General features: G+C 41.9%; 1 protein-coding gene across 4 annotated transcripts in view; it reads left to right on the top strand.

Moving 5' to 3' along the window:
• Positions 1 to 24,426, top strand: part of PRKAG2 (protein kinase AMP-activated non-catalytic subunit gamma 2) — a 212,164-nt gene that overhangs the window by 51,474 nt on the left and 136,264 nt on the right. The window contains exons 1-3 of one of the 4 annotated variants that reach the window (XM_012571382.5): positions 125 to 340; positions 13,148 to 13,219; positions 24,069 to 24,348. In XM_012571382.5, the coding sequence (XP_012426836.2) occupies positions 260 to 340; positions 13,148 to 13,219; positions 24,069 to 24,348 (433 nt within the window). In that variant the 5' untranslated portion in view covers positions 125 to 259. Of the gene's footprint in view, positions 1 to 124; positions 341 to 477; positions 497 to 13,147; positions 13,220 to 24,068 lie in introns of those variants that run through there. The other 3 variants (XM_041714343.2, XM_030264232.4, XM_030264234.4) reach the window with 3 other exon arrangements.

The following is a 24,426-nucleotide window of genomic DNA, read 5'->3' as shown; positions in this document are numbered from 1 at the left end:
GGGATTTTGGCAGGCAGCCCTGGCCGGGGGGAGCCGAACCTGGCCGGGATGCCCGGGGGATTTTGGGCGGGGAGAGCCCAACCTGGCCGGGATGCCCGGGGGATTTTGGCAGGCAGCCCTGGGCGGGGAGAGCCCGCCCGCCTCCCGGTGCTGCGGCAGCCGCGGCGCTGCCATCCCCGCCATGGGAGGCACCGCGCACCCAGCCCCGCTCCCCATCTGTTGCAGCATCGGCTCCAGCAGCAGAGCCCGAGATGTTTAAATGCGCTTGCCTTTAGGGAAAAGCTTTCAATGCAGTTCTTCGATGGACGTTTCCAGCCAGACTGCAGGATTTTTCAGAGCTGTAAGTCAGAGCTGGTCCCCGGCTTTCTCTGGATTTGATTGTTTTTATTATTAAATTGATTTAGCTTAGCAGGGGAAAATAGGTTCTGCATTCATTGAGGTGGATGCCCGAGTGCACTGCAGGAGTCTGCCGAGAGGCAGGAATTCTTCAGGCTCTGTAAGAAATGCATGGTTCTTGGGTATTTTGGGCTTTTTGTCGTGTTTTATCTCTCGTATGCATGACTGGCACGGGGCTGTTGTCCTGTTATTAGAGCATTTAATTTCAATAGCTACTGCAAGGCTGAACAAAATCTTCTTTTATCTAGTAGCTTGGGTTTGGGGTTGGTTTGTTGATTTTTTTTTTTTTTTTTTTTTTTTTTTTCCCTTGCATAACTTTTCGTTAATGTTTTGGAAAGAGAGATTATCATTTGGGGGGTATTCATTTATTTTCAACCTAAAACCATCTGGTCTCTGCATCCTGCAATGCTTGGTTTCTCCTACTGCTCATCTCAGAGCCTCCTGAACTGCTGAGCAACTAATTGCCATGGCTAGTCACTGCAACCCCAAATCACAGGTTTTCAGGAAGTGCTGTTTTGCTTAATGATTTTAATTTGATATTTGATGAGGTTTGTCAGGATAAAGAGCTGTATTACTGGCTCCGTGCATTCCTCCCTGCATTTCCCCCTTTTTACAAGAATTAGTGCTGAACACATGCAATTTGCACTGCAGTTAATGGATCTGTGAGATAATGAACGTCCAAACCCCAAAACGGATGAGGCGGCTCCATCCTGAGATCAGAGCCTGAAAGGTTTCAAGATCTTCTGTTAGTGGGGTGATGGTGAATAGCAAATGAAATTTAATCCAGTATAAGATGCAGGGTATTTTGTGCCAGCATCTTGTGTGTTTTGCTTATTGTTCACTGTTCGGGCCCCAGGAGAGATGAGTGTCAGCCTTTGGGGAGGACATGTCCCCCTCAGCTGTGTCCCCTCTGTGCTGAGTGCAGGAGAGGCTGGTGCTGACTTGGAGCAGCCCAGGGAGGTGTGAGGAAACTGGAGCTGCTGCAGCTGGGAGCCTGGGGGGCAGGATTATCTGATGGAAGAGGGAATGATGGGCAGCGGGATGAAAGGGATCCTGCTGACATGGGGCCTGCCCTCAATTCAAAGGGAGGCAGTGGGAAACCCAGCAAAAGCAGACTTGGTTGTACATCAGTTTAGTACATTTTTATTACTGGGAGTAGAATACAAATGTTGTTGTTGTGTTTTGGGGGTTTTTTTATGCCCCAGTTTGCAATAAACAAAAAAGCTCATCCATCCCCCCCTTATCCATCCCATCAATCTGGATGTACAAGGATGCCTGACATTCATCAAGAAGAAACTAGGAGAATTAAATGCAATATTGTTGCAAATCTTTAAAAGCAAAACACAGAGTTGATGGAAATCATGGGTAACCAGAGTCTGCTTCAGGCAGCCAAGAGCCATCGGGTTTCCATCAGAAGGGGAAAATCCTCCTGTCATTTCAGCCTGCTTGGCCACCCAAGTAGGGGCAGGGACAAGCTGATTTGAAGACAGTAAATATTTAATCATCCTAAGTTTAAAATAAATGGCAGTTAAAAATCTGTATGAGCTTGTTACCATGTCTGTATGCACATATGTTTATAAATGTTTCCCATATCCATTGCCCTACATGATACCATGTTTTATATGTGTGAAAAAATAGTGATGCCCTTTGAGTTGAACTCTGTCACATCTACATCTGGGAGGAAATAGTCACCAGGGCAGTTTGTTTCTGCTTCTCAGTGTAGGTGCCAGTGCCTTTGTTTTTAGAACTGATATACATTTTGATAAAGTTACCCTTCCTGTGCTGATGTAACAGGCACTTTCCTCATAGGTATTTGGTGACTTCTAGAGCCTGGTTGTGGCTCTAAGTCCAATTTCCATTTCTGATAGACCTCAAAGTAAGTTATTAAAACTTGGATGTAAATAGATATGCTAATAGTTATCCAGCTGTTCAGTACATATAGATAGAAATTAATGTTCCTGATGGGAAAAAAATACCCAATATTTTTTAGGGCTGTATTACTGGCGTGAACCTAATTTTTGGTAGTAATGAAAAATAAAATTGTTATTCTGAATCAAAATTTCAAAATTTCCTGCTTGTATATTAAATTTATCTTGAGGGAAGAAAAAAAAAAAAAAAAAAAAAAAAAAGCTTTGCTGTGTTTTGCTTTGTTTTGTTTCCTTCTTTCCTTCTTGGGTACTCATTAATTTCATGGGAGGTTTACAGTGGTGCTTCTTGGCAGGGTGGGTGTCTGTGCCAGGCTGGGCTGCAGGCAGGGGCTCTCCCTGAGCCTTGGTTTGGTAATTCCAGTGTGAGATTTATTTTTTTATGACAAATGAGTTTGGACTGTCTGCCACATGGCTTGGAGCATCAGCCAGTTCTGAAATGGCCTCTCCCATGCCAGGCTCATACTCTGCCCATCTGTCACCGTGTCCGGGGTGTCCTGCTAAGTTGGAAATGTTTCCCACACTCTCCAAGCAGGATCAAATGCTTCTTGACACATTTTGATGCACAAACTGCCAGCCAAATCAAACGCAGATTTGCCTGTTTCAGCTCACCAGTGCCTGCTGGGTTTCAAAGCCATTGCAGAGGGCAGAAATTACTTTTGGTGTTTGTGGATAATGAACTTAAGTTTTCAGTTGGGCTTCCCTGAGTGTGTGTTTGCTTGCCCTTTCTCCACAGCATGTTCAGATTGGTCAATTGTAATTGTGGTGCTTAAATGGACTCATAAAGAATAATAAGATGGCTAAAATCAGAAGACTCCTGCTAAGGGAGTCAAAATTTGATATGGCTCATTTGTAAGGTTTTCTTCCCTGCACTGGATCTAAAACAGGAACTGTTTCTGAAAAAAAAAAAAAAAATTAATGAAGTCATAGTCCTTGAAAGAAGCCTGAAGTTTACTTGGGGAAATATCTTCCTCAGAATCTTAGTACTGCATGTACAATAATTAGAAAAAAAAACCCCTGGGTATGTGTCATTTCTTCTCTTCCCTCTATATGAGGATTATTTCCAAACTGGACCTATTGCAAAAATTTATTTTCAGTGGTGGTTATTTCTGGTGCGAGTGAGTAATCTCTTTGTTGTGTTCTTCTGTTTGTCTCATTGTTCCCAAGATTTTACAGATGGGCAAATATTTTATCCATATTTCTTCCACAGATAGTCACTGGTATATTCTAACACCTTCTCCCAAGCAGAACTGTGATGCTCTTCAAAGCACATACCTTGAGACAGACTTTAACAAGTGACCAGGGCTTGGTGTGTGTGAGCCTGGAAATGTGAGATTTATTATCCCTTGGACATTGCCAGTTCTCTTAACAAACATGCTTTTTCTCAGAAGCTGTATAGCTGGCCTGTTTTCTTAAAATTTAAATTCTGGGATTATTCACTTGGACACAGAGGTTCCTTCCTCTCACTCCACTGGTCACTCAGGGAGTTAACCCTGTTTTCTACACAGCAGCCAAAGCTGTGTGAAGGAAATCTCATTTTAGTACCACTTGGAAGAGCCCCCAGAGCTCCCAGTGCAGGGATACCTGGAGTGTGTCTCGACAGCGAGCTAAAGAGAGGGGGGAAATGAAAAAAAAATACCCAACTTTATTCACACTTCACGGACAGTAAAGATGGAGAGGTGAGATGCAGGGTTCATTTATCCTATGTGGAATCCTCCAAAGTTGAAGCAAGTTGTCCAGTCTCTCCCGTGCCAGGGAAATGGGGGCACATTTCCCATTGGAGATGCTGGCTTTCCCCTTTCCTCCAGGCTGGACAGAAAGTGTGGGGGAGATGACCTGTGACAGATATCCTTAATGCCTTCCCAGAGCTAATCCAGAAAGTCAGAGCAGGCAATGAAAGTCTCATCACTGAAATGCTCTCATGAAGCTCTTCTGGACTGGATCTGCAGTTTGTGAAGCCCTTTGGATTCCCACAGCATGAATGAGGGATTGTAATTTATCAGCATTGGATGTCACTGCTAGCTGAAAATCTAGGAATGGCACAAAATCTCACTATCTCTCAGCTCAAAGTCAGGGGTGGGACCTAAAGGGTATGCAGGCTGTGTTTGGGCAGAATACTGTTCTAGGAGTGTGATAAAGTCTATTGGGTTATCTCTGAGAATTTGAGCTTTCTTCTGTCCTTGAGGGCATTCTGTGTTGCAGCTTCAGCAAAATGCACCTTTAATGAATGAAGAATGAAGATATCCATTATTTTGGGAAAAAAAAAACCAAACAGTTTAGCTTATGAAATAAAGCATATTAAATTTATTGGCCTCTTTTTACATGTGGTGCTAAAGGTATAAGAAAAGCTGTAGCAAAGTGATAAACTTCACAGAGGTGAAATTGCTCTCTGCAGCTGCAGAGTGATGTAGGAAAATGTGTCAGGAAAGCACCAAGAGGGGAATCTTTCCTCATCACGGACACCACGATGTTCCCCCTTCACCTTCCATTCAAGCCTTCAGCACACAAAGCACAGAATCATCTTGTTCTTCCTTTCCTTCCCTAATTTCCTATTTGCTTCTGCTTTTTTTCCCTTTATTTTTTTTTTTTAGTTGAAGGACTGCAAGATCAGAGCAGGTCCCTCACTTGCCTGACTTTCCAGCCGTAAACTTTCTTTTAATTGTCAAGATTATTCACGGTTATTGACTGACAAGAATGGAAAGAGGAGGCAACAGGCAGCTGTCTTCCTAAATGCAGTCAACTGGGAAAAATATTTGCAGTTCAAGTATTTATGGCAGAGATCTTTTGCCTGGTGTGAATGTCACCTTTTTTAGTCGTATATATGCAAGGTCCCTTTCAGATAAGGCCATCAGTTGGGGGTTTTCTGTTCTGATTCTGTTATGTTTTATTCTTCTTGAGGACGTGGTTTTTGAAGAGATTTGGCCAATAAAAGTGGGGAAAAACATAAAAAATGAAAAAACACAGTGACTCAAAGTAGCTGAAATGTGGATTAAGCCTCAATATCATCCTTGTATTGAACCTCCTTCAGATTGTTTGCTCCTGTGCTGCAGCAGCTCAAGTGTTTTCACTATATTATGGCAAAAACATCTTTTGTTTACTGCAGTTCTGCTATTTCACTGTGGCTGAAGTTGTGTTTTGTAGCAAATGCTGGCTTTTTCTCTGCAAATACATTGGGATCCAGTGTCTCATTTATGTAAGACAAACTCATAAGTATTGGAAAGCACTTTTATTGGCACTGAATATGAGCCATCCGAAGGATAACATTAAGGGTAACATTTCCAGTCTCCAGTCCTTCTTTAGAGTCATGTGTCTTGGTTTCTTAATTCCCTCATCACTCACCTAACCACATTTTCCAGGGCTGAGGTGTGTTATCTTCTGCTTTTACCTTGTGTTTCTAAACTTTGGGTGAAATGTCTAAACTTTAAATGAAATGTCTCGCCGGAGAAAGGTTGTCTTTGGCCGAGCACCCAGGAATAGCACTTAATAATGGGTTTGTATGGTGGTGTCACAGAGACTATTGGGAATTCTGGTTTCCTCCCTGTTTTCTCTGCTGTTCTCTCACTTTCTCTCTCTCTCTCTCTCTCCATTTTTTTAAGTGACATTTCATTATTTGCACGTTCGCTCGGTTGTCCATCTGCTGTTGTAATGAACACGCTGCCAGTCAGTGCTGTGTGGCTCGTGGTGGGAAGGAGCTGACAAACCATGTGTGGCTGTCGTGTGCTGGGGGATCCCAGGGAGGCTTTGGCAGAGTGACTTCCTGATGAGGTGGGGAGCAGCACCCTCCAGCACAGCCTTTCCGCAGAGCCCTGAGCCCTCTGCAGCCTATAAACATGATGGGGCTCCAGGCAGGAGGGATTCCATCCCACCCCAGGCTGTCTGTGCCCAGCTCATCTGCAAAGACTGAATCACTGATGAGATACAGGGAGGTTTCCTGGCAGGAGAGCGCAAGGCTTGAAAGAAAACTTCATTTTTTTTCTGTAAACAGCATAGGTTTGTGTTCTTGTGAATTAAGTCAGAGATTGAGAACAGCGCAAAAAAACAATCCATACTCTCTTGAAAGTTTTTTTGGACCCAAAACCAAAAAAAAGTGAATTTGCTGTAAACTGCTGGAGATTAATGCCTGTCAGGATCAGTTAAGAATTTCAGAAATTAAGAAGGGTGTGCTGGATGCTGCCAGTATCCCATGATCAGGATAACTCAGGAAGAAGAGCTTGGAAGACAGCTGTTTTCAGGGAAATATCAAGGACTTATTTATTTAATGGCTCTCTTTAATCCTTTCCCTGTAAAATTCATCGTTTTAGCAGCTTTTTCTGCCCAAGTGGTGGCAATCCAAGCTGGAGAACCTGTGATGAGAACAGTGGCTTCAGCAGCTCCTTGAGTAGACCATGTCCACTTCCTGTTGCAGCTAAAAGAAATGCCTTTGAGATGCACATAGGCTGATTTTCTTCTGCCAAGCTTTCATTTATGAGTTTTTTTTGCATAGAACATTGAATAATCACCTAATGGATGGGGATTTTTACATAGTGAGACCTGGGTTAGATTTCAGTCAGCCATTACTCCCTAACCTTTTAGATAGTGCCTACTTGGGACTGAATATTTTCCATATGTTCCAGGCATGTCATTTAGGGGGACTTAGCTTCTGCTGTTTCAAGTCTGATGCTGTATCCACCTTGAAGTGCACACAGCTGGTTCTGCACAGTCACCCAATAACCCCTGGGCTGTGCTGCCTCTGGACTCTTCACACTGTGGACAAAATCATAGAGTCATTAAAGTGGGAAAAGGCCTCTAAGATCAGAGTTCACTGCAAACCTGCCATCTCCACCATTTCCTCTTGTTCTCTTGCTTGTTTTGGGAGAAGAGACCAACCCCTATTCCTTTCAGGGCGTTGTGGAGGGTGATGTGGTCTCCCCTGAGCCCTTTTTTCTCCAGGCTCAACTTCCCCAGTTCCCTCAGCTGCTCCTTATATGACTTGTATTCCAGAGCCTTCACCATCCCCCTTGCCCTTTTCTAGGCACTCCCCAGCCCCTCAATATCTTTCTTGTAGTGAGGGTCTCAAAACTGAGCACAGGATTCAAGGTACAGCCTCACCAATCAAGTCTCTAAATCTTATTTCTACCCTCTCAAGCTCTCCAGACCTACACATTTGGAGGGGGTGTAGGGTGTGTTTGTTTTGTTGTTTTTTTAATACAAATAGCCTTCAAGGTAATAGCAAACAGATAAATTTGAGTAGTTTTGTGCAGTACAAAGCTGTCTTGCACAAATCCAACCAGCTTTGTACATCTGTTCCTGCCCACTCCCATTGAGTCATATTGAGACTTAGTCACCAGCATCCTCAGTCTCACAGTACAACTTATATATTTCTCTCCAAAACACATGCTACAGTCTAGATGGCATGGGGGAGTGAGAAAAGCAAAGCAATGAGCAACCTACTCCTAAAGGAATAAAGGAATGTAGCAAGTCCTATTATACTTTACTATAACTGGTATATCAAAACAGCAATAACAAAAGGACAGAAATGCCTGTTTATGTCAGTTTTGAATTTTTCCTTGTGCAATAATGGAGTGATTTGTTATAAATCCCCAAAGGCTTCTAGATAGGATTGTTCTCAGAAAAAGACAATTTTCTATTCAAGCAGAGCTACCAAGCTATGCCCTCTATTCCATGGAGATCAAACTGTGGATTCTGCTCACAGGCTATTAGCATATGTAGCATATTTGCTATTCAGAGTTTTACACCGGCTTGTAATAGGTACAGATTCAAGGTTGATCTAAAAAAATCTGCTGGTGTGCAGAATGCAATGAAAGAAGCTGTTCACAGCTGATGGTAATAAAAATCCTGACCTTCTTTGTCCTTGCTAGGATACTTGAAGTGCTCTTAGCTCAGTAATATCAGCAGAGGAGGAGATTTTGTTAAGGTGTGATGCTGAGGAGTGCAGCTTTTATCAATCTTTTGTAAGATCAGAGCTCTTGTCAACACACAGCTTAATTCCACTGTGTATTGGGGTTTTTTTTTTTGTTTATTTTATTAAAGGAGCTGTCTCCCCATATTGAAAACTGCCTTCGTGAAGTGTCACCTTCTGCTTGAGCTATGTTGTAAAAAGAAACTGTAATGTCTGGCAGGCATTTCACATCCTTAAATTTGGTGCAATCCTAGCACATATATAGAACTTAGTGAGGCAGAAAAATAATGTCTCAGAGGTGACACCATCCGTAGTCAGGACTGCGTGATGCTACCCACACCAGGACTCTGAAACTGTTAATAGCTGAGGAACCCAGACTTTCAGCAGAGGTTGGTTTTGGGGGATACCATGAAACTCTTCTGACCTGAGTCACCCCTGGAACGTGGCCAAAGAGTTGACCATGTTCATGGGGACCACCGTGGGCACAGATTTCACATCCCCGTGTTGCTCACAGTCGTTCCTCATGTTTGATAGTTGCAAAAGATGCCAGCAGGGAGCTGTTTGTGAAATACCCTTTTGATACCCAGCCCTGAAATATTGGACCACTGTCAAGTGGGGCCATAAAAAGGTCCTACTTCCACCCAAAATACATTGGAAATTGGTCTCTGGCCTGTCAGTCACAGCATGCCCCTGCCTTTGCTGGCTCTTTGGCTTCAGCCCTTGCAGAGAAGTTTTATCAGCCTGGCTGCCAAAGTAGCATTGAAAGCAAACAATAGTGCAACAAGAATCCTGTTTATTCTGTGTTGTTTACTGGATTCAAGGCTTTAGTGATGTGTTATTTAAGTATGCAGCCTCTGTAACAGAATTGCTGGAAGCGCTCTTCTTACACCAAAGTCTCCAACTGCGGCAACCTCCAGACCAGCGTTTCTGGGCAAGACTTTTTGGCAGGAATTCTCCCCAGTAAGGAAAGAAACAGTGAAACTGACTGGAAAAGGTGAAAAATGGTTTGGCTAACCAGATCTTGCTCCTGCTATGTGACTGTGTTATGCCAATATATTTGCTCTCTGCATCCTCAAATGTGGTTTTCTTTCGTAGTCTCCAAACTAGTTCTGAAAAAAGTTTCTTTGTTTTCCCAGGATATCAAAGAACAAAAATGTTATTCTTACTTCTTTTCACATAATCCAAAATATTCTGATATAAGGGATGTCAGAGGAAAAGGGGCTGGAATTAAGAAGGATCATTCTGTAGATGTAGGGGTAACCCAGACCAGAATCATGCTAGAGTTAGTCTCACCTTTGGAGGAGAAATTCGTGTGAAGGATCTGTAACCTTCCAGATATTTGTTTGCCCAGAGGAAATATCGAAAGAAGTGGTGGAGAAGACAAGTGTAAATACAGACAGAATAATCCTGACTTAATCCTCACAATGGAAAATCACCTGTTGAGTAGGTGTTGTGGGAGATTTCCCTCCCCAGGAGGGAGCCTGACTGCTGACAGGAGCCCTGAGCTGTGGTTCTGCTGTTTCACACCTCTGCTGTCCTCCAGGAAAAGCTTTGCTGCCCCTGGGGCTGAGTTCTTCAGTGAATATAACAGGAGCTGCCATGACAACCTCTTGTAAATAAAAATTGATTGTAAACAAAATAAAACTGAGGTAGCTTTGTGGCTGTAAAGTAGATCCAAAGTGGTCAAGAGGTCCTTTTTTCTAACAGGATGGCAGGAGTGATGTCTGACTGTCGGGTGGAGCAGAGTGATGGAAGGATTGACTAAGGAGCACCAACATGGCAGGAAAGCCAATGAAACTTCCAAACCAGGCTTTTCATATTCTTAATTTCAGGTTAGCAGCACTAGGACCTGCTTTTTCTCTAAACAGGGGTGATGACAGCCTGTGGTGTCTGCAGAAGTTGTCTGTCCAAGGATCCCGTGCAGGACTGACGGACACAGGGCTCGAGGCCATTCTGCAGCCTGGGCTCTGCAGTCTGAAGGACTCCTCCTCCTACCAGGACATCACTGTGTGCCTTTGGTGGAGTTTTAAATGTTTCTGCAGAACCATGTGGTTGTCCAGGGAGCTGTTTCCAAGTGGAGCAGAGCAGGAAAGCTGTCTAAGAACAGCTCCAGCCCCCAGTCCCTGGCAGAGCAAGGCTGTGTGTATCTGTTGGCATCAGATCAGAGCAGTCACAACTGTGACAAGGGCAAGGACTGCACCATTGGTCTGTCGAGAGTTCTGTGGTATTTTGCAACACTTTTGGAGCAGTTTTTTGTTTGTTTTGGTTTGGTTTTTTTAAGAGTTACTGTATCATCAAGTGCATCATCACGTGTTTCTGGATGAAGAGGAACGCAAGAAAGAAATTGTTATTTTTCTGTATTCTGCAGAAATATTAATGAAGGGGAAATAACCACCTAATATTTCCTTGCTTAACCAACAGATTGGAATCAAGAGAGCAGCATTTGTAGCTTGGTATTTGATATATGTATTTTTTTCCTTCTGTGAATGGATGCCTTCATATATAGAATTCCGTGAAAGACTAAGAAACTGTTAGGTAGCAGTTACAATTATAGGCTTTTTCACAGGAGTAAAAGTACAATTATTACCCACTTTGAAATGTTCAGCAGTGCTGTTTTAACAACAAAAGGTCTCATAGTGCCAAGAAAGCTCCAGCTTCAGATAATTTGGCTTACAGGTAGAGATTTGTTCTGGATGTAAAGATAGATGAAGTCACAATGCCTCCATGGTATCTGAGAGCTACAAATCAGTATAGAATTGTCATCTGGGTTTCATGACTTAGGACTTTAATATATATGTGGCATTAAATTTGGAATTGTGAATGAGAACTGAAATTCAGCTGCTAGAAAAATAGTTGTATCTACCTACCCTCTCCTGATTTTGAAGGTTTCTGCTCAAATAAGACATTTTGGTTTCATTCCTGGCAGTTCTAGATTTTCTGAACAGGTTTTTCATTTCTGATTAGATGTGTAGATATGTGTCCTCTTCAACCCAGTTTCTGCCATCCAGTCTCCAGCCTTCCTAAATAGCTGCTTTCCTCCCTGGAATTTACACCAGGGAGTAATATAGAGGTACTAATATGTGGATCTCAAAAGAATTTATTTTCTTCATTTATTCCATGGAAAATTACTTAGCACACATCAGATTCCAGCTTCTGCACTACTGAAGATGGGTAGAGGAAAATGTTGGTAAATCCTTTGGCTAAATTAAACACGAGGGGATATGTTTTTGTGTAACTTTCATTAGGCTCTTAAATATCTTCCCAGAGATTCTTCAATTAACTCCTGCAGTAGCATATGAAGTAACAATAATAATAATAATAATAATCATCATCATCTGTATATTGATGGTGTTTATAAATGCAATTTATGGCTAAATAATTTTTATATGGAGTAAGTAATTTTAATCTTAATTTTAATCTCTTCCTTAGGTTTTGAGATGTTTCCTTATATCTTTATTTGCAGACAAAGGTGATGTGAAATACAGATGCCCAGGCAAGAGGGAGATGTTACATAGCTGAGCTTTGTAGATAGCTCCCATTGAATGTGCATGGATAGGGTTGGGAGCAGAAGAATTTGTCAGGAATACGTTTGTTTGGGGCCTAATGATTTGGGGCCAGCTTGGCCAAGCCTGGCTGCTGCTTTTTTTTTTTTTTTTTTTTCTTTTTAACTTGGCATGAATTACTCCCATGTGTTTCAGTTCCAGTAATTCAATATTTTGTTCCTTATTTTTGTTGCTTGTTATGTAACCAGAATATTTTCAAACACTGCTAAGAATTATGCCTGAGTTATACACAATTTTTGAGCATATTTTGACTTTAATAGGATTACACAAAGCGATGTGATTAGACCTGTGGCTGCTCTGAATTCTGAAGACAAGCAAGCCCTGCAGACTTCATGGATGGTGCTAATTTTTAATTAAGCTCTGTTTGATCACAAATTAGGTTTATGTGAAATTGCTATTTATTTATATTTTGAACTCTTTTAAATGGATGCAGATGTGGTGGCTGAGAAGCACTGAATCATTGTGTGGAAAGGGTGATGCCTCGCATCTGGGAGGTTCTGTTTTGGGGAGGTATCGCTGACATTTAGAACACAATTTAGAGTCCAAAACTCGGTTCTTCAGCACACAGTATTAGGCAACCTCATGCTTCTGGTCACAGAATTGTTCATTATGTACTTTTCTGATCAAACAGATGCTCAACTTGACACTAACATAATTTCTTTATGCGTGTAGAGAGGAGCTCTAAAAACCCTGTGGCTGGAACATGAAGTATCATAAACAGAACAGACGGCAGGAGGTGGAATATAATTGCAGTTTGTTTTTGTTAGTTAAAAATGAGCATGTGTGCCTTTCTTATGGCTTTATTGTCTTCAGTGCTGCAGAATTGGGTGCTCCTCTCCCATTTGTGCAGGTTAATCCGTTATTTCCTCCCTGAGCACCATGTCAGTTTTCTCTGTCTTTTTTTAGAAGTTAGGTATTTCCTAGAATGTTGACATACTTTCATTCAGGTTGTGTTTCTTGCCATAAATATGCTTTAAGATCATGCATCCCACTAAAGGCAAGATAGGCATTTGCTGAGCAAGTGGATGTGTTTAAACTATAATTTCATACCAATTTTTTAATGGGATTTGGGTACCTCCCTTTGAAAGTTTTAACACAGGACTTTTGACTTTGTGCAGGTGGTTTTTGATGGTGATGTGATGCAGGTGCTGCTGAGGGCTGCCTGTTCACTTGTAACTTACATCTGACATTGTTTCACAGCCCAGGAGAACCGGCAGAGTCCGTGGTATTGCTTGCCAGCAATTGCTGTGGGTGAAGCAGTGAGCACTCTGGAAATAGACCTGTGGGCTTCAGTCATGGAGTTCTCTGGTGGAAGGAAGAAGGCATTAATAAAATACATCAATTTTTCTTCTCTGTCATTGCAGGATCTCAGCTCATTTGCCATGCCATTCTTGGACGGTGATGTGGAGAGCACGGACAAAAATGCTTCTCGCAAGGTAGGATTGATCCAGAGCTTCCCCTTCTTTGCAGTGCTTGAATCCCTTGTGGTGCACACAATTTGTAAGGCTTATAAAAGCCTGGGGTTTTCATCTTCCCTGCCTTACCATTAACCCGTTGTGAGTGGTGCACTAAGGCAAACCCAGTGGCTTTTGCAGACCTTACCATGACAGTGCATGTGCAGTATAACCTGTACAGGATGCAAGGTGCTGATGGTATTGTTTTAAATACTGCAGATGTTGTGTGTAACACAGCTCTAAATCAGAGAGGTAATGTTGCATAGCTGTATTCTCAGGAATATCTCTGTCCTTGCCACTGGAAAAATGAACTGCCTTCTTTTGCTGAAGCCATAGTGGTAGAGCCTTCCCATGAACAGAGTAGAAAGTTTCAGTCTCAATATGGGATTAACTCAAGGTCATCCTTCTGGAGGCATTGATTTGTTTTTCTGATGCTATTAAATTAAGCCAGTGTAGTCACAGAGTTGGCTTGCTTTAAAAAGGATCAGGGCAGCACATTCGATGGATGACATTGGGGATGTTTATACAGGTCCTGCACAATCTTCAGACCAATAAAAATGGAGGGTAGGATCTGTCATCTTCAGGTCCTGGCCTCCTCATTTTCACAAAGCACTGAATACAAACAGGTCTGCTAAATGGAAGCCTCCAATCAGCCACGTTCTGGGCTTGGCAAAGAGGGATTCTCCTCTGACCCACAGACAACCCCAAAAGCTGATCTCCAGCTACTCTGCAGACCAGTTTCACTGGTCACAGTATTTACAAGTCTGTACATGGACCTCCATGACCATTAAACCTGCTACAAGCCATGTGGCAGAGGGTCTGCAGGTTTAGTTTAAGGCAGGCAATGTAATAAACACTCCTTAGTGAAGCTGATCTGCATCTAGAACAATAATGACTTAGCTCTGTTGACAGCATGAGTTTCTATTTCTTTGCTCCTCACAGCTAAGGACAGATGTTTTAAGACTTTTTGCAATCCATCAGCAATTGAATAAGTTTATAACATTGACCTTGTTCTTTTCTGTGTTGGACCTTTTAGACTGAGGTAGAAGTTGCTGATGCTGGAGAGCTCTTGTAGATGCCAGGGAAGATAAAATATACAGTGCTGCCAAAAGGTGCCTGTTTGGAAGGTTTGAATAAAGTGAACAATGTGATGTTTTTGGAAAGGATAGTCATGCTGGAAGAAGGCAGGGGTTTCTGGCAAAAATTTGGTTTTTCCGTTTATCACCTTCATTCCACAAAGAAAGGTGAATCTCAGTCATGAGGAAATAATGTGCCAAGGCTAATTGCCCTGATGTGCAGAATTACATGATATAATTTAATGACTTGCACTCTACCATTCCTGAATCCTTTTGGAAAAAAAAGTAATTTTCTTCCAACTGGTCTCAGGACTATTTTTTTACAAAAGCACAGAATCATTGAGGTTGGAAAAGACCTCTGAGATTCTTGAGTCCAACCTGGCCTTTGGTGAGTTCATGTTTTGGGAGAACTGGAAGAACATTTCAGTAGTTGCCTCTTTTTTTGTAGCATTGCTAAATGCTGGAGCAAGTTCTGCTTATGGAAATGCAACTGACTTTGGAATAAGCATGAAGTTGGGGCTTAATATCTGAAGTTGTATTTTTAACTGACCTTTTTGACTGAGTGTATAAGACCCAGTGTTTTTTCCTACTATTATACTTGAGCTTTGTTCAACATATGCAACAAAATGGTAAGAAGGACACTGGCAGTGCTCTACTTCTGATTAAAAAAAGAGATAATATTTCATCCATTGCCACACAATCAATTGACATCCAATGTATCATTTTCCTCAATGAGAAGTGTGGCATTTTTGCTGGTAGTAAATGATGAGTAGCATCAGACTGCAGAATTTATTTAATTCTAACTAAAACATTGCCAGTCCCTACTGCTGAAACATAAAAACGTCCTCAAGTTACTCTTTAAGGAGGAAGGTTTTTCTTAGTTCAAGTTTGAAATCAATGTATGGCATGTAACTTTTCTCTGTTAAAAGTCAGTATTTCATCAGTAGTTTAGTTTTTTTCCATTCACTCATCATGCTGGAGACAGGCAATTCATCAGAGGTGTCTCTCTTCCTGCACTTAACTCTTCTGTCACCTGGGCTATAGATCAAGAGTAGTTCACAGCCCATTTTTCCAATCTGCCATTAATTTAATTCTCTGCTCTTTTTGAAGGGCTTTTAGAAACTGAATTAACGTTTTTCACAGAAACTCTCAGCAGTTTTCCATGCAAGTGTCTCTCAATCATTATCCTGTGACAACAATCCTCATTACACAGCTAGGAAATTCAAGTCTAGAATTATTTGCTCAGCTTCACATAGAAATTTTTTTGGCAGCAGTGGTAAAGTGACACACATTTCCTGAAGTTCAGCCTTAATCACTTCTCATTAATATGTCTACTATTATAAATGATGTATTCTTCTTTCTTTTATGACTAATGGCAGGAAGAGGATAGGGATGGTTTTCACCCTCTTGTTTTGAAGATGGAGAATATAATACTGTGAAGGATCTTGTGTAGAAATGTTTGGCATGGTGTGATGGAGAAAGGGGCCTGGAACAGATATTTTTACCCTTCTTATTGCCAGACAAAATGCCTTAACACTAGTGTGGGTGGCTTTGTCTAAAGAAACTGGTATTGCTGACTGCCCCATGCTCAAAAGTGGGGCTCTCCAGAAATTGCTTAAATCCTTCCTGCACAGAGGATTATTAAAGATACTAATATAGACAAGGACAACTGGGAGCTGAAAAGCAATCACATTTACTGCATTTCCTCAGCCTGGGAAAAGACAGTGGAAGAAGGGAAGTTTAGAGACCTGGAAAATCATGAATGATTGGGAGCATCATTCAGAAAATAATTCTAGTACAATGTGGCAGGGCAGCAGTCAGGGATGAGTGCCCCTCTGCACCCAAATGGCTCTATCAGTTTTAGAGGTCTTCACAGCTTGAATGTTTATAGATCTTTCATCTCAAATGTAGGTTAAAGGATAAGGTGTGGAAATTACAGGAAACTGACAGCCATTACCTTCAGCTTAAAGCTCTGGGTTGTGAATGATCAAAAAGAAAAAAAATTACACAGGAAACTTTTTTATGAGGTGTCAGCTAGCAAATTATAGATGGAGGAGGGAGGAGGTGGGAGAAAAGACATTTGAAGAATAATATTGATCCATTTCTTTATGGAAATAACAGAATTGTCACAAAAACATAGACAAAAGCTTGGAAAAGAAGTGTGCATTAAAATTCTTTTTTCTGTGTGGGGACAAAGCTGGGGAGATGTTTATCTTCGATTATAAAGGTGGCTCTATCCTATTAATAGCTTAAGTGTCTTTAAAGCACAAGCTGTTAAAGTAAGGTATTTTAAAATTAAATCCAAACAACTCTGATGAAACACTCTTGAATGAAGTGGTAGAGCTTTCTCTGCCAAGTGTTGATTGTGAATAAATCATGGAGCAGAGATGAAGTTTCAAAAGCCTGCAAAAAAAGCAATTACCATGTTAATATTTATGATGTTTGCAATTAGGATAATGTACAGGTTTGTCAAACATTAGTCCTGAGCAAAACAATGAAACAGCTAATGTTGGATAGTTAATGATGCTGTTATAATAGACTAATTTGGATTGAAATTAATTGTAAATGGCTTTTATTGAACAAATGTGGGGGTTTAAATGAACTATAAATTGGGTTGAGAAATGTCATAGCGTTGGTGTCATGTATATAGAAAAGTAGCACAAGCCATTTTTATTTAAGAAACTGGAATGAGACTGAATAAACATGGAGCCTAGCAAATGAATAAAAACCTGGCTGCTAAAATAAATGGAGACTCACTAGTGGAAAATTTTGTTTCTAGGCAGACAAAACATTCTGTTGCTGTACTATATCATACCTTATCAGTGGTTTGAAAGAGAGACAGACTCATTACTGGTACAATTTATGGTTCATACAAAAATGAAAGGGCAGAGAGTGGTAAATTCTGAGCAAGAGACTCATGCAGAATGACATTATTCACTTAAAACACATTTTGCAAACAAACAGCCCATCTCCATTTGGCCAACTTGTGATCAGTTACACCTAGGAGCATCTAATGCAGACTTTTGGGGAAGTCTTTCATGAAGCCTGGGTTAGATTTTGAGAATAGCTGTAGGTAATCAGCTATTTGTGGATTCTAGATGTGACTCAGTGGTTAAAGGATTAGTTTGGGTTCAATGAACAAATGTACAATGTACAAAGGAAGGAATAGAGTGAAAGTAGAGGTTTTGTTCTGACTGTTTAGCACTAACTCACTGTTCTGCTATCAGCAATGCAGGGAAGTGTTGGTGAACTAGAATCAGACCATTGCAGGAGTGACTCCAATATTGAAAGATTCCAAGCAGTGTTTTGTTCTGCTACTGGTCACAGAATTGGGTTTTTTTGTCCAGTGACTCATAGGAAAGGCATGACCAACCCCTGGATAAGGGAGGAGAAGAAGAAAAAAACAATTCAGCGTCTCCTTCCTCATTCACTGGCAAATAAATCTCCTTTGGATTTACTTTTAATTGACCATTTTTAATGAGCAGTGAAGATGGGGAGCAAGTCATAGGGCACCTGCAGTTGTTGTAGGGAGCTTCAGGTAAAGGGCAAGTGCAAAAACCACTGCACAGTGATGTGCACAGCTCTTCCCCATCCTCTGCTTTGAAATAAATGTACTTAGGGATTAGGAACTGGACAGGGAGCAGCCCTGCTCTTCCCTTTCCTAATGCCTGCTCTCTGTTTTTGAGCAGCCCTGCTCACTGCTGGAAGCCTTCCCCTGACCATGTGTGCAGCAGTGCAGAGCTCTCAGAGCCTGCCAGAGCAGCCAGCCTCATCCCATTGTATTTTAATCTGGGAAAGTGTCATTGTTCTTTAGTTTTGGGAAGTGACATCTCTGACCTGTAAAACACGGTGCCATCTCAATTCGTACAGCTGATGCAGAATGAAGGGGACCAGCGGTGCTGAATGTGACACTGGGAGAGCAAGTCCTTCATTACCTTTCAGTCTAATGAAGTCAGCTCTTGTGTCTCTGTGAGCTCTTTTATTCCAGCAGAATGAGAGAATCATCCAATTAACTTTATCAAAGGCCTTTTTTTGCTGGGATTCAGTGGAAAGGCAGGAAACAAGTGCAGACATCTATCTGGTGTATTGTCTCTAATTGTGTTTACTGTCCCTGTCAAGGATCGTGGGAGGCAATTCCTTTCCTGGTCCTTGCCTTAAAAAAAAAAATTTAAGTGAAGAGGCAAAATAAAGTTCAAGTAACTCACTGTTGTAAAATTAAACAGAACTCCATAGTGCTCCATAAATGTCCTCACTGTTCAGGGCTGGAGAAAAAGGGAACAGAGCTTTGGAGTATTTTATAATTTTCACTTAAATTCAGAAGCATTTTGAAAATGTTTAGATTGAGCCCATTTGTATTTGACAGAATTTTTTTTCAGCTTGTTTTGAGAAATGAAGCTAAATTCACCACAAACTGAGCCAGAGCCAGAGATTTCTCAGAGAGAGCATCCTCTGGGAAAGGCTTTGTGCTCAGTCAGGGATCTGTTGCTGGAGCACCCTTGGCAGGAGAGCAGGGGGGTGGCTGTGAAGAGGTGCTGGGCACAGGCAGTGCCTGGATTTCCAACACAGTCTCTGCCTATCCATGGTCAGGGTCTTCTCAGCAGAGCTCATTCATTTTTCTGGGCATGCAGCTTTGGCAGGACACTTCTCTCCCCTGAAGTTTAGTGCTCCTTAAATTCTAGGTTGGGACCAGAAATTTCTTCTTAGAGAGGACTTTATCAGGCAAAAAAAAAGAGTGATCAGTTTTCTAATATAAAGCAAAGGAACAAAAATGACAATGTTGGGAAAATTTCTGCCTGTGACAGGGCTGAGATGGGTGGTGTGAGGATGACAAGAGACCAATTTGTGGTGAAATATGAGTAGTTTGCTATTTTAGCCCATTGCACTGGGGATTATCATATGGTAGTGAGTAAGTATAGTGTAGTTCAATATTTTTTGTGAAATAAGATGAAGAATTGCAAGCCAGGAAGGAAAAGATTGGTATTGAAAGGATGAATGCTGGATGAAGGGACAGAACTGCTGGGATTTCCCCAACATCACTCCGGGGTCTTTGCCAGTAAAGCTGAGACAAAAAATAGAGGCGCAGCAACCAAATTTGGTGAAGATGCAAAGGAAGGTGTTTTTTTTTTTTTAATCAGAGGCGGGGAGCTTATACAGGAAGACCTGGATGACCTTCAGGGTGGATAATTCTTAACAGCACAAGATACAAGTTTGTTCATTTGATGTATGTTAAGCACAGCAACAAGTAAAAGAGGTCAGGGAGTGTTCTCTTGGACTGAAGATGAAGAGTTTGGGCACAATCCTGTTGCAGAGCCAAACTCTAGGCTAGGAGAAAGGAAGAAGAGATTAGCAAGAGAGAAAAATTCCATCATCCAGGTGAAATGACAGGGGAAAGTTTCATACTCTTATTTCTTGTAGTGAAATCCTCCAGAACTGCTTGACTTGGGGCGAGTGCCCCACCATCACTTTATGTTTCACTCAAAAAATGGAATGCTAAGTCTGCTAGATGCCAAACACTATAAGACATGTCTCATGTTTTCAACAGTGGATAGTTCTGGATGTATTTTCAAAACATGCCTGTGGTCACTTTGTGTGTACAACTGGGCAAAATCTCTCCCTGGTCCCCAACTGGGGATCCTTTCGTGCTGCAAAGCATGAAAACTGGTAACAATTTAGAGCATTTTAGGAGATTATTTTCTCAGTGCTGTGTGAGATAACCAGTTTAGCCTTGAACAAGTGCAGTTGGTCACTAGAACCAGCACATCTGATGCAGAACAGGGCTCTGCTCTGTTGCTTCAGCTCCCTTGGGGAGCACATTGCTGCAGGCTGAGGGTAGGGTTACACTGGCACTAGCACCAGGATGCTTATTTAGCCCTATTCCAGCTCCACTGTTCTCTACAGGCATAAGGTCAGGGGCTGACATTTCTCTCCAGCATAACCAGTTTTAAGATTTAGGGAGTCCAGTGTTGGGCAGAGAGCTCAAAGATCCCATTTATGCTTTGCACAAAGGCAACACAGGAAATATTTTGTTGTCAGATGGTTGGTTGTTTCTTGGGGTTTTTTTTTTTTTGGTTGGTTGGTTTGTTCTGTTGAGTTTTTTGAGGGGGAAGTTTGTTTGGGGTTTGTTTGTTTGTTTGTTTTTAATAGCTGAACAGTCTTTGAAAAAAATTTTCAATTTTTTTATTCAATGTTATTTGTGCATTGGTTAGCATTGTACTTGCATTGTGTGTTTGGATTCCTTATCTCCAAGAGGCCAGTTGTCTGTTTGGGATAAAATGAGCCATAGCCCCACATGCATTTATACTGGTTTTAGGTGTGTTTCATATTTCTACCTATTCTCTCTTTACAGCTTCTCCTGGACCAACAAAAAGTGATTCACAGTGCTTACTAATGCAAGAAATCAGGGTGTAATACTTTTATTTTGCTACTAAAGCTCAGCTGGGGGTATAGTTATCTTTCCAAAGCACATGTGGGAGTTTTCAGCCCACCTGCCTATCATAGCTTTAGGGAATGAGTCCAAAAAGCATGAAAAACAGGCTGATGAATGATCTAGCTGTGTAACCTGCCTCTAGCATCACTGCCAGAGTTGTCACACCAAGTCTGCATGGGCTGATGGGTTTTATTCCACAGCAAAGACTCTTCTGCATTCCCAGCTGAAGTATGAAAATGAGCATTGCCTTGTGACTTTTGGATATGCTGTGATAACTGTTGCTGCTGATTTTACTTGCAGAAGTACCTAATAATCTTTTAAAACTTGCAATCCATCAGCCACAAATAGTATTCTAAGCAAGCAACCCTGTTGTAATTCCCCAGGCAAAATCACAAGTGTTTACCTACCGTGATAGTGGGTGTAACCTGCGTGTAATTAACAGGCTGGGGAAGAATTCAATGCAGTAATTTCCTTTAATTTGATTGCATGCACATGTGTATTTAGCAGTGTGTCCTTGGTGCTCTGGCAATTAATTAATTCATCTGCCTGGCACGATGGAGAGAAGGAACTGGTTGTGATTGCAGTAAATAAAAACACCCTGCTGCTTCTGCTCAGAATTTGAGAACAATTTGCTTTTGTATCTGGCTTGCATGTACAAGGGAATACTGACCTTTTTTACAAATTGCTGTTTGGCATTTTACATCTCTAAAATTGCTTTAGTGTGTAAGGACACAGCAATTGTTTTGAAGTGTCTCCTATCAGTGTGTCATTTTAACCAAACAAGCATGCAAAAAAAGTTAACATGAAGTCCTTGGCTTTACAAATGTCATAGCTTGTCACTTTAGGAAAAAATATAATGAACTTACCATCCTGGAAACACACCTAAACTACAGTAGCAATGGCAGATTTGTATCATGATTAAAATAAGCTAGAAAATGTTCTTACTCCTCACTTTCAGGCAGTAGATTTGGCAGCAGACCTATTTAAATTGCAATGCAGTAAGAGGTGCCATTGTGCTACTTGGTTGTTTCTTGAACTGTATAGTTGTGAAGAGAACAAGGAATAAGTAGTCTCAGATGATTTACAAATTATATTTTTTTATAATAGTTAATGAGCTTTTATGAGAAAGCTATCACTTTGGGACTGTTTTACCCATGACAAAAGTGCAATTTGTTTATTAATTTCCTATAGCATGGTTATTATTCCTAGTCTCAATTGAGGGACTGTGCCCTGTTATTCTTGATAAATACTCACTGGGAGACAGTCTGAGTGCTGGAGGACTTAGAGTGGGAATAAAGAGGTACAGTCCTCATGGCAGAATAGGTTTGTAGTTTGGAATGAGTTTTCAAGATTGCACATAGAATCCGTGACAGAGCTAGGAGGCAGACCTGAGCCTCAGGCAACTGCATTAAGCATGAAACACTGCTTTTTTCTTCTCTTGTGGAGACTGTCCAGAGTGTTGTTGCTTTTGGTAGTTGCTGTTGCTTCAGTTAGAATTCATTTATCTTCTTCAAAAATTTCCCCTTGAGGGAAACTGCTCCCCTAATTCATCTGTAAAAGGACAGGTATATGTTTGAGACATTTTTGTCCACACTGTCAAAAACAGGAATGCAGTTACAAAAAAAAAAGTTGTTCTGTCTCTTGTCAGACATCTCTGTGCTATGCAAAGGAACACAAAGAGAATTCATCATCTAACCTGGGCTGTGCTGGCACAAGTCTGTGCCCCTCTCAGTGACCCACGCTATTTGTGTCCATCTCCCAGACAAGGTGCCACTCGCCCTTAAGGTTAGAAACCTTCCCAAAAGGGAGACTGTAATCTCTGCAGGCCTTTCTGCAGTTCCACACATCAGGACCTGCTCCAGCTCTGTCCCATCCCAAGTGGAAAGAGGAGCTGGTCCAAAGTGTGTGTGCAGGACACAGGTCTACAAGAAGGGGGACCCTGGGTTATGGAGGGAGCAGCTATTTGGCCATTATGCTGCTTGTACATATTTCTACAGGTGTTTTGGAGCAGTGAATAAACATTATTTTGAAAAGAGAGTTATTTGCATGGGTTTTAAACTTTGCTGACCCTTTTTGGTTGAGTTCATACAAGCAAGCCCTTCACTAACACAAAGGAGAGCATATGTGCCTATGAGGTTTCCTTTCATCTAAATCATCTTTATGAAAGAAGCTATTTTTCCCTAAAATGACTCCCATGGCAGGAATGCCCTTCCCTAACTGGACTGGCACACATCAGGAGGCATCCTCACAGGAGGAGTTGCTGGCTGCTCATCCCTCCTGGTCAGTGTTGAGTAATTGGGCAGAGAGGAGCAGGCATGCAGGGGGCTGTGGGCACATCCACCTTGGCCTTGGCTTAACATTCCCTGGTGACTGAAACCCACTGCTGCCTTCTGCCAGGAACAGAGCCCTTCATTCATGAGAAATGCCCCCAGCTAAAACAGCAGCCTTATACCCACAGAACTACTTTGTGCTTCCAGAAGGAAATCAACTCTCCATATAGCCCAGGCACGTGCAAATCCCACAGAGATTTTGGGTCAGCTTCTGTTAATTGTATGGGGAGGAGAATTTAATCTTAGTTCCTTTTTTTTGTTGTTGTTTGTTTTTCTGGGTTCTTTTCTCCCCCTCACTGGGAGAGCCTGCACAGTGCAGAGCTGTACTGTGCACACATATTTACACTGCTGGAAAGGCAGCCCAGGTCCCAGAAGGCATCCAGCTGTTAGAAAGGTCATACCCAAGATCAGGTAATCAGCAGGAGGCATCATCATCACTCTAAAATGGTTCCTCTATTTTTGTCAGACATTGGAGTTGCAATCCCACAGTTGTAGCTGTGGCCAGCATCATAGAGGCCTGTCAGGCACTTTGGGACTTGTGTGCTGTGCTGAATCACATCATGGGATGGAGATTTAAGAACTGCGGGTGGGTGCTTAAATTCATGGGGAATACTTTGGGGCGCTGTGTTTCCTTAACCACGATCACTAAATGAATTCATTGCCAGTCATCTTTCATTTGTCCAAAGAAGGAAGAGGGGTAGGTGACAGATAAAAGCATTAGACAAATTCCTGTGTTATATGTGTGATAATAAAATGTGTGCACACCTTGAAATGTTTTTGTGAAATTGAGGGTGTCTTTAGAAGCAAAGGGCAGCGTGAGGCCAGAGAGGTGGCACACACACACCTGTGTGTCAGTGGAGGCAGGTGCTGGGGAAGGTGAGCTCTGGCTAATCCACCCCCACAACAAACAGGAGTTGGCTCTGTTGAAACAAGTTCAGAGATCCTGAACTGAACTGAATTAATGGAAATTTTTTTCTTCCTTCTTGTCTCTTCCTCAGGTGGACGAAAGCTACTCAGCCGGCAGCCCTTCCAAAGGCCTTTTCTCAAAGGGGCTCCAGAACCGACCTTCCAGCCCCGTTTCTGCCCCTGTGAGATCCAAACACAGTCCTGGCTCACCCAAAACAGTGTTCCCCTTCCCCTACCAGGAGTCTCCCCCACGCTCCCCCCGCCGAATGAGCTTCAGTGGGATCTTCAGGTCCTCCTCCAAAGAGTCTTCCCCCAATTCTAACCCGTCTACCTCTCCTGGGGGCATCAAGTTTTTCTCCAGATCAAGAAAAAGTAAGAAATTGCTCATGTTATTTCAGGAAGATACACGGTACCTCTGGGCTTGGCCCATTCTTTACCTGCGGTAGTGAA

The sequence above is a fragment of the Taeniopygia guttata genome, chromosome 2 (assembly GCF_048771995.1).
Source record: "Taeniopygia guttata chromosome 2, bTaeGut7.mat, whole genome shotgun sequence".
Lineage (NCBI taxonomy): Eukaryota > Metazoa > Chordata > Aves > Passeriformes > Estrildidae > Taeniopygia > Taeniopygia guttata.
This window is presented reverse-complemented; position numbering and strand designations above follow the sequence as displayed.